The sequence below is a fragment of the Strongylocentrotus purpuratus genome, unplaced genomic scaffold (genome assembly GCF_000002235.5).
Source record: "Strongylocentrotus purpuratus isolate Spur 01 unplaced genomic scaffold, Spur_5.0 spur5_scaffold_8, whole genome shotgun sequence".
Lineage (NCBI taxonomy): Eukaryota > Metazoa > Echinodermata > Echinoidea > Camarodonta > Strongylocentrotidae > Strongylocentrotus > Strongylocentrotus purpuratus.
This window is the reverse complement of record NW_022145614.1, coordinates 11,789,640-11,804,587: the sequence shown is the minus strand read 5'-3', so window position 1 is coordinate 11,804,587 and position 14,948 is coordinate 11,789,640. Positions and strand designations below refer to the sequence as shown.

General features: G+C 37.1%; 1 protein-coding gene across 1 annotated transcript; it reads left to right on the top strand.

The window, feature by feature from the left end:
• The first annotated feature begins 2,493 nt into the window (after positions 1 to 2,493).
• LOC753611 (cystine/glutamate transporter) lies at positions 2,494 to 14,709 on the top strand. The gene is made up of 5 exons (XM_030975073.1): positions 2,494 to 2,591; positions 9,594 to 9,690; positions 10,956 to 11,105; positions 12,218 to 12,395; positions 14,039 to 14,709. Exons 1-5 carry the CDS (start codon positions 2,506 to 2,508, stop codon positions 14,170 to 14,172), a joined length of 645 nt encoding a protein of 214 aa, XP_030830933.1. The 5' UTR covers positions 2,494 to 2,505; the 3' UTR covers positions 14,173 to 14,709.
• Positions 14,710 to 14,948: the final 239 nt, after the last annotated feature.

The following is a 14,948-nucleotide window of genomic DNA, read 5'->3' as shown; positions in this document are numbered from 1 at the left end:
ATGTTGATCAATTTTCTTCCAAATTTTGATATGTTTTAGCTGAGACAATTTTCAACAAATGCCGTCGCCACGATTTTTCATTTTGACAAAAGCATCATGGCGTATTTTTGCGATTAAAGGAGGCATGTCAATTGTTCACATTTTGCGTGTATTCTCTATGGGACATGACTTTTTCTCAAATCTGGATTCTACATTCCTGTCTTTTGCGAGCAATATCGCCGTTTTTTGCGCTTGGTTTTTGTTGATTTTTGAGTATATTGTAACTGAGACTATGTGCTATCTAAATATTTCCTCACTTTTTTCAATCATATGTCAGGATCACGCTTATGATCATGATCATCATCATTATCATAATGATGATAATCATCCCCATCAAAATCTTCATGATCATGATTATCATCATCATTATCATTATTATCATCGTCATCATCATCACCATTATCATCATCATTATCATAATGATGATAATCATCCTCATCAACATCATCATGATCATGATTATCATCATCATGATTATCATTATCGTCATCATGACAATAATGATAATCATGATTAAATAGTTTATTTTCAATACTTTGTGTCATATTCATTAGGCCTACTTATTTTAATATTTGGTTGCATTAAATTTGATCATGATCATTATGAATCATGATAATTTCTCAATATTTCGTTCATCAGTTCAGCTCATCAGTTTAGTTCAGTTCATCAGTTCATCCGTTTAGCTTATCAATTCAGTTCATTTCACGACAGTTCAATCTATCACTTCGTCAGTTCATTAGTACTTCATTCATCAATTCATATCTCAATACATCATTTTACATTAACATCATTTTATTGGGTAATTGAATTGAAGATGAGCATGATCATGAGAATTGAAGACAGACCACCTAATTCGTCCCCATGACGAATTAAATTTCTAGTTATTATTATTGCTATTATTATTATTAGCTTATTTAACCTCTCGAGGCGAGGGACTTATTCCTCTGTGTGTTGTACATATATTCATTCCTGTGTATGCGGCCTCACCCTTACATTATTGGCCCCGGACACGTTAACCTCATCATTCACTCTGTTATATTATGTACGTATACCTGGCGAATCAAATCAAATCAAATCAACCCCAACGGTACTTTGCAACATTGCTCATATTTAAACAACAATTATCTGCGATGCGCGGAGGAAGTCCATCGACCCATGTGCTGTATTTGGGCGTCCGAGCAGCCCGCCATAGCAGCGGTTGTAGCCGCACCTATACAAAAAGAATGGGAGGAAAACTTCGCCGCCAACATATCTCTGTATGACATGCATCTCTTTATCATGGCACTGAACTCATGCCTGGTGAGAGGAAGCGAACCATATGAGCAAAAGAAAGCCTCCCCACTTCCCGGGCGCATTTTCAAATATCTAAGGACCGCCTTTACGGGACAACTACCCGCCTCAATTTCGTGTATTGAAATGGTGCAACCGTTTCCCCTCGGATCAGTTTTCGATTCCCTTAAAGAGAGACTCACCCGGCGATGTGGTGCACTGCCGGTGACTGCCACGTCCGTGAAACGCAGCATTCGATCCCGCCTATGCCGTGATGCCACTGTGTGATGTGCGACCAGGCCAAAATAATGATATGGACTCTCCTTTCTAATCAGGCCCAACGACAAAGGCCAGCCCAAAACCCGAGTATAATCCCGCTGGTCGCTCACGAGAAGAAATAATTCAGCGTTATATAGATCCCGCCTCCAACTAATTATTCCAGTGCAGTGCTAACTTTAGTATTAATCCAAATCCTCTAATAATGTTTTAGACTCCGTAAATTTTTCTTCTTGTCCATTCAAAATGAAAGCCATAACTAGAATGAAAGCCCCTTCGTGCTATTTTTAATTTGCTGGCGGTATTTTCCGCGCTTGCTTGATAAGCGTACATACGCTTGTACATTTCCTTCCAATGTAATACAAAGTATTACATTTCCTAGCGCGTGAATTTCCCTCAAAAATGTAAACAACCTCTTGACCTACATTTTGTCAGCCTGTCAATAAACCATTTTAAATCGTTGTCTACTCTTTAAATTTTAATAATGACTATGTACATGTATATCGTGTATATTATTTAGTAATGTTTAATATTGAAATGTGGATTCCTTTAATTCAATTTATTTTTTAAATGACAATCGAATGAATAGTTGACCAATTTAAGTCACTATCGTCTGGGCTAATCGCTGGGGGGGGGGGGGGGGGAAGGGGGTGCCATCTGACGAAACAAAATCTGTTGTACTCTTCATAAAATCGGAATAAAAAGATAGCAACAAAACATGTGCTTCTTTTGTTGTTTGATATGGCAGCGTTATACCACCCCCCCCCCCCCCCCCCCCCTCATGGTCAAAAGAATCCTGGAGCTGCCAGGGGGCGCTTCGGTATTTATCACAAATAATTTCGCATTTCCAATCTTTAAAAGAACGGTGGATTTAAAAAAGGTTTTTTTTTCTTCTTCTAACAGGATTTTGGTCGGCAGGTGATGGGGAAGTGGTGGTGGACCATCAGTATCGTGGTAGCCTTGTCCATCGCCGGCGCACTCAACGGTGCGTCACTAGCGAGGGCTCGGTAAGATCACGTTAGGTTTCACTAGCGAGGGCTCGGTAAGATCCCGTTGGGTTTGACTAGCGAGGGCTCGGTAAGATCCCGTTGGGTTTGACTAGCGAGGGCTCGGTAAGATCCCGTTGGGTTTGACTAGCGAGGGCTCGGTAAGATCACGTTGGGTTTCACTAGCGAGGGCTCGGTAAGATCACGTTGGGTTTCACTAGCGAGGGCTCGTTAAGATCCCGTCGCGTTGCGGGGGTGCTCGCCTAATACGGTTAAAGATAAACTTTAGTTCTGGTTAAAAAAAGAAAAAGAATTCTTACAGAATCTAACGAAACTTACACTGAATGTTCAAGATTACTAATAAATGTCCTGTGCCAAACAATTTTGGAAGAAAATGTATACTGGCTGAGTAATGAGCAAAGAAAGTTAAGAAAATCACGTAGTACAAGACCCGACACCATTTGAGTTGTCCCATATACATCTTTCTGTGTAGTGTGCTTGTTACTTTACCAAGACTGAGCCAAATTTGTTATGAATTTGATGACTCCAGAACCTTGCAGTACACACCAATACTTACATGCTACATGATCAACTGTTTCTGATGCATTCCACACCTTTTCTTTCACAATCTAATTGCATGACCAGAAATCAGGTTTGTCTTTAAGGGGACGTGCGATCAGTGCTCTAATGCGTTACTTTTTTTGCCAACAAATCCTCTAATGCGTTACTTTTTGCCAACAAATCCCTAAACATAGGGTATGATTTTGTGCTGCAAAATTCGTGAAACCGCCTTTATTTTTCTACTTGGCCTCAAACATGGGTTACTATTTTCTTCAGGATAATATCTCATCCACCATCTCGCTAAAGTGAAAATTCTAAATGCAAAATCCCGCAAAAATGATTAAAATCATTTCGATTTTTCATCCAAAGTCCTCGCCAATGGTCGAACAGATTTGGAAAAATAGGAAACTGGGAAATTGGGAAAGTTGTTACTAAATTAAGTGATAAAGGTATGTGAAAGTGTAAATTATTAATGCAAATGGAATACGGCAAAACCTTAAACATGTGTTGCGTTTTGAATGGAAGTCCCTATAATAAGGCCTAAAAAAAAATATGTTGTATTGCCCTTTAGGTGCCAAAACATGGGTCGGTCTGTCAGAAATATTTTTTTATAAACCTTTTTTTTACTCCCTCTTTGGGCTGATATTTCTCAGTTTAATGCTTTAATGCATTTTTTCTAAAAAACGTTTAAAAGCCGACCATAGATAGGCAGTCCGACGTTAGTTAATGCATAGACCTAATACTGACCCCTTGCGTGTAATGGAAAAATCGGCTTTGAACGCGATATAAGCGTATAGTTTTTTTTGTTATACATTAGAAGACGCTGTTGCATTTGAAGATTAAAGTAGATATTCATTGATTTTAAAAACTAACTTTATTTTCATTATTGCAAAATTGAAACTTTGATTCGACGAGTTCATCAAAATTCAATGCTTGGAAACATTCGAAGTAATGATTATTGTAAATTACAAAACGCTTAAATACAGCCCCGGCATAGCACATGAAGAGCTCTCCGGAAGCTGCTGAGATAATAATAATAATAATAACTAGACTTTAATTCGTCACTTAGACGAATTAGGTGATACGTATGATAATGGTTTACATAACGAATAATGAATTACACGATATATTATTTTATAAAATGCTTCTCCCATTTATATGCTTCTCCCATTATGATCTATCCATATGTCAAGATTAAATTGTGTCTCCTTGATCATCATGGATCTAGGGAAGATAGATTGAAACAATATATGACCTTTGACCCTGTGCAGTAACCAGTTACACATTTGACTCTAATTTACATCATGAAGAACACCTTTTGACGATTTTATCTTATTCAAAGAAATGAAAATGTAATTGATAAATGATTATCATCATTATGATAATGATGATCATGATGATAATGATCATGATCATGGTCATGAGCGCGATCCCGACATCTTATTGAAAACATAAGGGTTGATTTAGATAGCATATAGTCTCAGCTACAACATACTTAAAAATCAACAAAATCCAAGCAGAAATAACGGCGATATTGCTCGCAAAAGACAGGAATGTAGAATCCAGATTTGAGAAAAAGTCATCTCCCATAGGGATTACACGTGAAAAGTAATGGATTAAGTGAAAATAGGGTAATAATAAAGTAAAAAGGGTTGTTTATGACATTATTTGCGATGCTACGTGTTTAAAAAATCATAGGAGATGGTACAGTGAAAGGTCAAAAGGAAAAAAAGGTGGAGAAAAAATTGTTGGAGACACCCGGACTCGAACCAGGGATCTCGAGATAGGAAGTCAAGTGCGTTACGGATATACCAAAACATCTCCTATAGCGATTACACGTAAACGGGAAAAGGAATTCTGAAGTCCTACTTTGCAAGTGAGATATGAGCATGATCCCGGCATATGATCGAAAAAGGTGCACACTGGAGATAGCTTATTGTCTCAGCTACAACATATCCAAAGCTCAACAAAAACAAAGCTAAAACAACGGAGGTATTGCTCGCGAAAGACGGAAATGTAGAATCCAGTTTTGAGAAATAGTCATGTCCCATAGACAATACACGCAAAATGTGAAAAATTGACATGCCTCCTTTAATCGCAAAAATACGCCATGATGCCTTTGTCAAAATGAACACTACATTTGTAGAAAATTGTCTCAGCTAAAACATTTCAAAATTTGAAAGAAAATCAATCAATATTTACAGAGATACAATCAATTTTCCAAAAATATGCTGACGTCATAATATGCAAATTGAAATTTTGAGTTTGGAGGCCATTATGATGACATCATGAGTTAATTGAGGGTTAAATGAGACATGACATCATATCTCCATTTCATAGTCTATCCACATATGAACAAATATTGGAAGTTCCTATCTGTTCTGAAGAGTTACAATGAATTTTGTATAGGCATGTTTTTGCCCATGTATTGTGGATAAAGATAACGCAGATCTGCGCGTGCTGTCAACTTTGACGGACGCTCATTGCGTTACTAAAAGATGAACAAGTTATCAAAATGCTTGGAAAAATGTGCCAAATATGATGATAGAAAAAATTCGGCGATTCTATGTTGCAAAATGCTAGAACGCGCAAAAAACGCGCGCGCATGCGCGTGAGCGTGATTTTTTTTTAAATGCTCCATATGGCCTGAAACGTATGCAAAAAAAAATTGGGATGATTTAGAGCATTTTAAATTTTTGCGCGCGCGTAAACGCGCGGACGAACGCGCACACACGCATTTGCACACGTTTATTGACCTGAAATTGACCGGACGGATATTGATCTAAATCATGATAAATATGAATGAATAATTCCTTTTCGTTATGAAGATATGATCATAAGTTGATTTTTACAAAATGGCGCCTAGATGACGTCACGATGGTGCTGAGTCCATGAAAAGTCACGCAGTTCTAAGTTAGACTAAGATCTATCATCATGGCAAGTTTCATGATTATGGCTTTTGCCATTCTTGAGATATCCTGCGAACAAAATTGAGGAAGAATAATAATAATTTCTTCTATACAGACACAAAATAAATACTAGACTTTAATTCGTCACTTAGACGAATTAGGTGATACGTATGATAATGGTTTACATAACGAATAATGCATTACACGATATATTATTTTGCTTCTCCCATTCATATGCTTCTCCCATTATGATCTATTCATATGTCAAGATTAAATTGTGTCTCCTTGATCATCATGGATCTAGGGAAGATAGATTGAAACAATATATGACCTTTGACCCTGTGCAGTAACCAGTTACACATTTGACTCTAATTTACATCATGAAGAACACCTTTTGACGATTTTATCTTATTCAAAGAAATGAAAATGTAATTGATAAATGATTAGCATCATTATGATAATGATGATCGTGATGATCATGATCATGATCATGAGCGCGATCATGACATCTTATTGAAAAAATGAGGGTTGATTTAGATAGCATATAATCTCAGCTACAACATACTCAAAAATCAACAAAATCCAAGCCGAAATAACGGCGATATTGCTCGCAAAAGACAGGAATGTAGACTCCAGATTTGAGAAAAAGTCATTTCCCATAGGGATTACACGCAAAAAGTAATGGATTAAGTGAAAATAGGGTAATAATAAAGTAAAAAGGGTTATTTATGACATTATTTGCGAATCTACGTGTTTAAATAATCAAAGGAGATGGTACAGTGAAGGTCAAAAGGAAAAAAAGTGAAAAAAAAAGTGTTGGAGACACCCGGACTCGAACCAGGGATCTCGAGGTTGGAAGTCAAGTGCGTTACCGATATACCAAAACATCTCCCATAGCGATTACACGTAAACAGGAAATGGAATTCAGAAATCCTACTTTGCAAGTGAAATATGAGCATGATCCCGGCATCTGATCGAGAAATAAAAGGCACACTTGTGATAGCTCATTGTCTCAGCTACAACATATCCGAAGCTCAGCGAAAACGAAGCTAAAACAACGGAGATTTTGCTCGCGAAAGACAGGAGTGTAGAATCCAGTTTTGAGAAAAAGTCATGTCCCATAGAGAATACACGCAAAATGCGAAAAATTGACATGCCTCCTTTAATCGCAAAAATACACCATGATACTTTTGTCAAAAATAAAAATTGTGAACATTACATTTGTAGAAAATTGTCTCAGCTAGAACATATCAAAATTAAAAAGAAAATTGATTGAAATTTACAGAGATACAATCAATTTTCCAAAAATATGCTGACGTCATAATATGCAAATTAAAATTTTGAGTTTGGAGGCCATTATGATGACGTCATGAGTTAATTGAGGATCGAATGAGACATGAAATCATATTTCCGACTCATAATCTATCCAAATATGACAAAATATTAGGAGTTTCTATCTATTCTAAAGAGTTACAATGAATTTTATATAGGCATGTTTTTGCCCATGTATTGTGGATAAAGATAACGCAAATCCGCGCGTGCTGTCAACTTTGACGGACGCTCATTGCGTTAAAAAAAGGTGAACAAATTATCAAAATGCTTGGAAAAATGTACCGAATATGATGACAGAAAAAAATCGGCGATTCTATGTTGCAAAATGCCAGTACGCGCGAAAACGCGCGCGCATGCGCGTGTGCGTAATTTTTTTATCAAATACTCCATATGGCCTGAAACGTATGCAAAAAAAATTTGGGATGATTTAGAGCATTTTTAATTTTTGCGCGCGCGTAAACGCGCGGACGAGCGCGCACGCGCGCATTTACGCACGTTTATTGACCTCAACTTGACCGGACGGATATTGATCTTAATCATGATAAATATGAATGAAAAATTATTATTCGTTATAAAGATATGATCATTAGTTGATTTTCACAAAATGGCGCCTGGATGACGTCACGATGACTTTGAGTCTTTGAAAAGTCACGCAGTTCTAAGTTAGACTAAGATCTATCATCATTGAAAGATTCATAACAATGGCTTCGTTCAGTCTTGAGATATCCTGCGAACAAATTCGAGGAAGAATAATAATAAATAAATAAATAAATAATAAAAATCTTGACGAAATCAAAAGGTGATACGTCTACGTACGTATCACCTAATAATAATAATCCGGTTTTTTATAGAGCGCTCAATACACCGATCCAACGATGTGCCTAAGCGCTTTACAGATCACAGTATGGACATGATTTGCACAAGCAGACGATGTCCCATGACATCTCACACATTTTCAGTGCCTGTGTTTTCATCTTCTCTTGAGTTCTTTCTCTTACTTCACTACCGTCAGGCTAAATGTATAATATATTGCCTCACTCTAAACCCCGCGCATGGTTTTATTTTGATGACAAATACAGCGATACAAAATTAAAGGAATCTGTTGCTTGTAAACAAAATAAGACGCCATTGTATATTCAGCTGCACACACCGCGGTATGTTCGGCGTTTCAAGAGGGAACAAATGCCGTCCTTACTATCATTCCGGGGTTTTTTCAATTTGAAAGTCTGGTTTCTTTGATTGTTAATTAACCCCTATCCTGTGTACTTACAAGCAAAAGATTTTAGTTATCAGAATCGGGTCATATCCCCTTTTGAATGGTTTGACATGCCATTACATTTATATGCACTAAACTCATTATAATTTGACAAATAATAGCTTTGCAATTATGTTCATTCTTTATGGGATGTCGACTGCTTGGGCAGTATTGGTTCATATAATGACGTCATTAAAACATCGTTATTTTTCCGGCGAATCTCTCGTATATCCCAGCTTCTATGGAGGTGGTTGTATTTGTATTTTTATATATCACCCGATATGTAGTTGACCTAAAACTTGTACGATGGCCATATGTTAGCTTACTAGTTTCTAGTGATACATTCGTTGACATATTTGTGATTTTCTTTGAATGTCACCTTTAAGAATTTGACGAGATCATATTTTGGATAAAAAGCTATCAACACTATATTTTTGGTATGAATAACTTAATTCAGTTAGTGCTTTTTAAATCATGAATCACGAAATTTTAATTCCTATGACTGAAATTCAAAAGGAAAGCATTGGAATATGGAGTAATTAAGTAGTGGAATTATGGAACCATTGTATGAAAATATTTTTAAATGATAATTTGGTGAAATTTCGATAAAGTGATCGTCGTTACTTTCCAGACTCTTTTCTGAAAAAATGACTGGGATTAGGGGGGGGGGGGGGGAGGAGTGTAATTTCTGCTCCGAATATATGGACCACTCTCACTGATTTTCAAATCAACGACATGTAAACTTATGAATATATATATATATATAATACATTTTTGGATGAAATATATAATGTATGATGGCATATAGTACATTTGTGATTGAAATTATGAAAGCATATATAATAACATTGTGAATGAAATATATATATAATATCATATATAATAATATTGTGAATGAAATATATAATATATGATAGCATATATTACATTTGTGAATGAAACATATAATTTATAATCTATTAATAGGCTCTTCTACGTTGCATCCAGAGAGGGTCATATACCCGTGATAGCGTCTATGATTCACGTTGAAAGGAAGACACCCCTCCCAGCAGCATGTCTCACAGTGAGTACGGTATTATGTTCGGGGCCGGGGGTATAATTTATGTCTGTTGTAGAAGGAAGCCCCCTCCCCAGCCCCGATGTAATATACATGTATATAGGGGCCCTCTGACTTTTTCAAAAACATTATCATATCTGTATGATATAAGGTGTGAATGGAAGGAGGGTGAGAAAGAAAATAACATAGACATTGACCATCCATCTTCACCTGTTAGACAGGACATATAATAAAGGATTATGCAAGGTACCCGTTAAAGGTACTATGTCCCATTTGCAGGCCAAAAATGAAAAGGTTAAATTCCAACGGCATTTGAAAGATAATTACTAATTTAGAACTTACCTAAAGAAAGGGGGGGGGGCTTGAAAATGTCTTTAAGTGGGAAAATAACGACTATTAGTTGTCGAATCGACCTACATGTAAGTGCTACCAAGTCAGTAAGTAATAGTCTGATTATGAATGGTCGTACGTTTTGTGCTGCGCAAAGATTCAATCAGTTTAATTTTGACCATTACAAGAAGTGGGTTATTGATGTAGACAAATGCTCATGTACCCTTTACGGCTCATTTTACGTATGTTGTTACCAAAGAAGAAAAAGCCAGTCAATCACTCAATAGTGTCTGACAGTGAAGTCTAGCAAGTAAACGAGTTTCCTTGCATAATTTGAATATTAGGACACTGCTAACGTTTAAATTTCACCGATAAGACGTAGATGACATATTCATAATTCCTGCAAAGTTCTACATAATTTTATGTTGGTTGCAAAAGGGACATAGTATCTTTAAATTAACACATACATGGCCCATTTCAGCAAGGTAGGTACATAGCCCTGATACCTAGCTAGCTCCTCTATTATATCTTGCCAAACAGGTGAAGATGCCCAATGTATGCGTTTACAAAATCCTGACAATTTATTTGGCTATTTCTGAGACAGCAATACATTTTTTCGCATTTGAAAACTTATTAATGATAATCAGTTGACATAAATAAGACCATCTCAAGATAAATTTAAATATTCAAGATTCCACTTAATATGTGAATTTGAAATGAATTACATTCAACACTTTTGGGTTTTAATGTAATGATATAAAAAGAGCTTTTCTTGTACATCACGCTGGGCCAATTTTGAAATGCGTTTTTTTTTTCTCACTCGGTGGCAACGACCTTTCGCAGAATATACAAGCGATAACATGAAGCTTCTACTTTAAGAAATAAATCCTCCGTTCAACAGTGATAATTGTCTTATTCTTCACATTTCCCCTTCTCGTAAGGTTCCGTTCAGCCTCATGCTCCTTGTCAGCGACGATGTGTACAGTCTCATCAATTACGCCGGTGCTACCGGATGGCTCTTCAGTGCCTTGGTGGTATCTATTATACCATACTACAGGTGGAAATATCCCAACTTGAAACGCCCCTTTAAGGTAATTTTCCCGACCATTCTCCTTGAAAGAAATAAATGTAGTTGTATATAGTATCAGCACAGGAATCTGATTGAATATGAAACGTTTTTAGTTGAACTTTTTTCTCCATTTCATTTCTTCTCCATCGAGTCTCGTAATCTTCTTTTCACTCGATCGGACAATTCAACTTGGTGCGGCTTCTTGCAGCCCCTGAGAATGTTTAAGTTACCAATATTTGGGCCACGATGCATCTTTCACTTTTTTCAAAATAAAACTACAGATATTTATATTGACTCTAATATACTTTGCAGACGAAATTACAATAAAACGCTATTGATGGATAGAAATGGAATGACAGTGACTGTCAGCACTTAAAGCGCTCATTCTACCCCCTCAATAAATTTTATACACCGAAAAGTTCCTCTTCGAGCTACAGACGATGGCCCACTGCCGAAATTGTGCCCGTATGGCAATGCTTAAAACTGATACTTGATATATGCGTCTGTTTTAATTTATATTTAATTCATGTCGAACCTCCTCATTCATTTTTATTGTCAATGTCATGTGATTGTTATAATGATGACGATGATAATGAATATCAGAATTATTGTTTTAAAGAGTAGTTTTATACAAAGTCTTATATATCAATTTTGTCATCGTAATCATCATGACCATCACTATCATGACCATCTCCACCACCAACATAAGGGAGTTTTCGCAACCGGCGACGCGGCCTTCTACAACGGTAATCTTAGCGGGGGTCGCACTCAGAGCGAGAATTTCCGCGTAGCGTCCAAACCTACGACGGTATTCAGCCGTATTAGCGTCGGGAGTCAAGCTAGTACGGAATGGCGAGCTCATTTAAATACCCCGTAGTCAGAAACTTGCATCGCCTTGCGAAAACTCCCTAATACCACTACCACCTCCATAATCTCCAATACAACTATTACTTCCGCCACCACCACCATCTCCAGCGGCCATCGTACACTACAACTACCACCATCACCACCATCACCACCATCACCACCACCATCAACACCACCATCACCACCATCACCACCATCACCACCATCATCACCACCATCACTTCCTTCACGTCATCATCATCAATGTTTATCTTCTTTTTTACCTAGGTTCCCGTGTTCATCCCTATCATCTTCTCCCTGTGTTGTGTCTTCGTGGTCGGCATGTCGCTCTATAGTAGCCCCGTGGACTGTGGCATCGGAGTCGCCATCACATTAAGTGGTGTCCCTGTGTATTTCATCGCAGTCAAGTGGAGGAATAAACCCCGCTGGGTTAATGATAACCTAGGTAAGGAAGAACCGTACGCAGGGGTGGGGGTACCCCCGGGGTACCCCACGATTGGGGCAATTTTAGGGGCATCATATCAATGTCCCCCATGGTATCCTGGAAATTAAAACACCCCCAAATCTTGTAATAATAATAATAATAATAATAATAATAATAATAACGTTTTATTTAACCAGGGTAGCCACTTCAGTTATGAAACTGCTCTTCCAGCGGGCCCTGCATATTATAATTTGTTATTACTACCCTTCTCCAATCTAATATGCTGAGCGCCTAGCTAGAAGGCAGAAGGTCCCATTGTTATAAGTCTTTGGTTTGACTCGGCCGGGGTTCGAACCCACGACCTCCCGTTCATGAGGCGGGCGCTCTAACCACTGAGCCACCATGCCCGGTGTAACGGTGTAATGTGTAACCTCGACGGCTCAAGAGCCCATAGCCACAGGCAGGTACACCATACTTTCTATAGTCCGGGTTTAAGAAGATAGTTCTCGTTCACTAGTGTATGGAACGCCAATCATCGTGTAAACAATTTTTACCATAATTCTGTAACTATAAATAATCGCAAAATATCTTATCAATATGAAATCATCCTTTTCAAATTGTCATTTTCATGAAAAGATTCATTTCGTTTAATTCATTTATACCAGATTTACAGAAACTTCTACAGAATAAAGAGCTTTGACACTTGGCATGCTTGGCGCTCCATAAATCAGTGTACCGACAAATATTCATTCAGTCCTCCGTTAAACCAGACCATTAGGAATGCGGGCCAGGGACTTTGAAATGTTGTTTTTGGTGACTATAAGACAGCTATCCATACAAACCCTCCTCGCACAGCTACACTCTAGTTTTGCAATCACAATGAGAAATTGAAGGGACAGAGGATGCGTGAGAATTTTTGTTTTTTGCAGACAATTATTTGATGGGTTTAAGAAATACATTAATAGCTTTATGTCACATCATTATTAAACAAAATCAAGAGATTACATTTCTTTACATTCATGTCAGGATTTGCAGGGTGAAAATCTCAAAACTTGTAGAGAGCCACAAAATTATAAGTGAAACCTTTCCTTAAATATTCAAAATATTTTCTATCTGCTTAATTACACTCGTTTTTCTTTTCAAATTTAAATGTTATAACTGACAATGTTTTATTCACCCCATTTATTGTGTACAACATATTTTCACTCATATAGAGAAAACCACAGAGCCTTTAAATATGAACTTTACAAATTCTTTCATTCACTCATCTTGCTGCTTTAGATAATATTTTGATATTAGTTTTTGAGGGCTTGCAAATCCCTGATATGGGCTTTAAGGTGTGTCCTTTGGCAAGACATTGATCTTCATTTGCCACTCTCAACCGAGGTGTTAAATGGGTACCCGGTAGGATGCGAAGGCTAATGTGCTTATATTAGCAAGTGTGCGCTTGTAAAAATGACGCCTGGCTGGAATGCTCCCAAAGGGAGTGGAGAATGTGCATACATTGTGTGCGTGTATGCCTGAATCCGATGACCGGGGTGATATATATCTGTAAAGCGCTTTGAGAGGGCCTTCGGTCCTGAAAAGCGCTATATAAGAACTATCTATTGTTATTATTATGTGAATTCTGAATCCTTTGCTATCTTTGTGTTTGTTTATTACAGACAAGATGACGATATTCCTTCAACAACTTCTCTATGTCGTCCCCCAAGAAGACCTCGGTATGGTTGATGAACTCATCGACAACAAGATGACTGATATAAAAACAGAAACAGAAAAGAAGTTGTCGTCTGGATAAACATTGCTATGACAACATCAGAGTGGAGTTAACATGAAAAATGCTCATTTGAAAGTGGTCAGAAATACTCTATATACTATGTGGTTATGGGGTTACAGTAAGATGTTATACTTTAACTCGATCAAGAAGACTTTCTAAATTCAGCCTAAGGTCATTTCAAAAGCCCTGCCGATCACTCTTTTGAAATGACAATGATAAATTAGGTAATCCGAATATGATTTATTTGGGATCTATAATAGAGCATTGAAATTGTCCTCGAGTTCATTTCTGGAAAGTCTTGACGATCCTGTTCGTAGCAGGGCCGCGTGAGGAAATCGGGATATGTAATTAATGATGTTCATATATTATCATGGAAAGTCAAAATAAATATTATGATTTGTATGAATCAAGTAATAATGAACATAAGACATGGGAAGCCATATTTAATACCCAGAGAAAGATGATGACACTCGTATGTATCAGGGTTTCAATATTTCAAGTTAATTTGTTCCACATTTTACTAGAAATATAGACAGACATATAAAATAGAAATTATATATATATATATATATATATATATATATATATATAGTATGAGCACATCTCGATGATATTGAATTCATATGATAGATTAAGTAGAATTTGAGGAACCTATTGAAAAGCAGTGCTTGTATAGTATAGGTTCCTGACAAAATAGACATTGTAGATGAAAAACCGTAGCAGTAGAGAAAAACATAATATAGGATATATTTTCTTAATGGTTTTATTGCACTGATTTACAGAGCAGACAGGATGAT

Excerpts from the sequence above, each read along its gene's own strand:
- LOC753611 (XM_030975073.1), top strand. The coding sequence starts at position 2,506 with ATGGGGAAGTGGTGGTGGACCATCAGTATCGTGGTAGCCTTGTCCATC. Across the intron at positions 2,592-9,593 it reads GCGTCACTAGCGAGGGCTCG|GCTCTTCTACGTTGCATCCA; the intron begins GTAAGATCACGT and ends ATCTATTAATAG. Across the intron at positions 12,396-14,038 it reads CTGGGTTAATGATAACCTAG|ACAAGATGACGATATTCCTT; the intron begins GTAAGGAAGAAC and ends TGTTTATTACAG.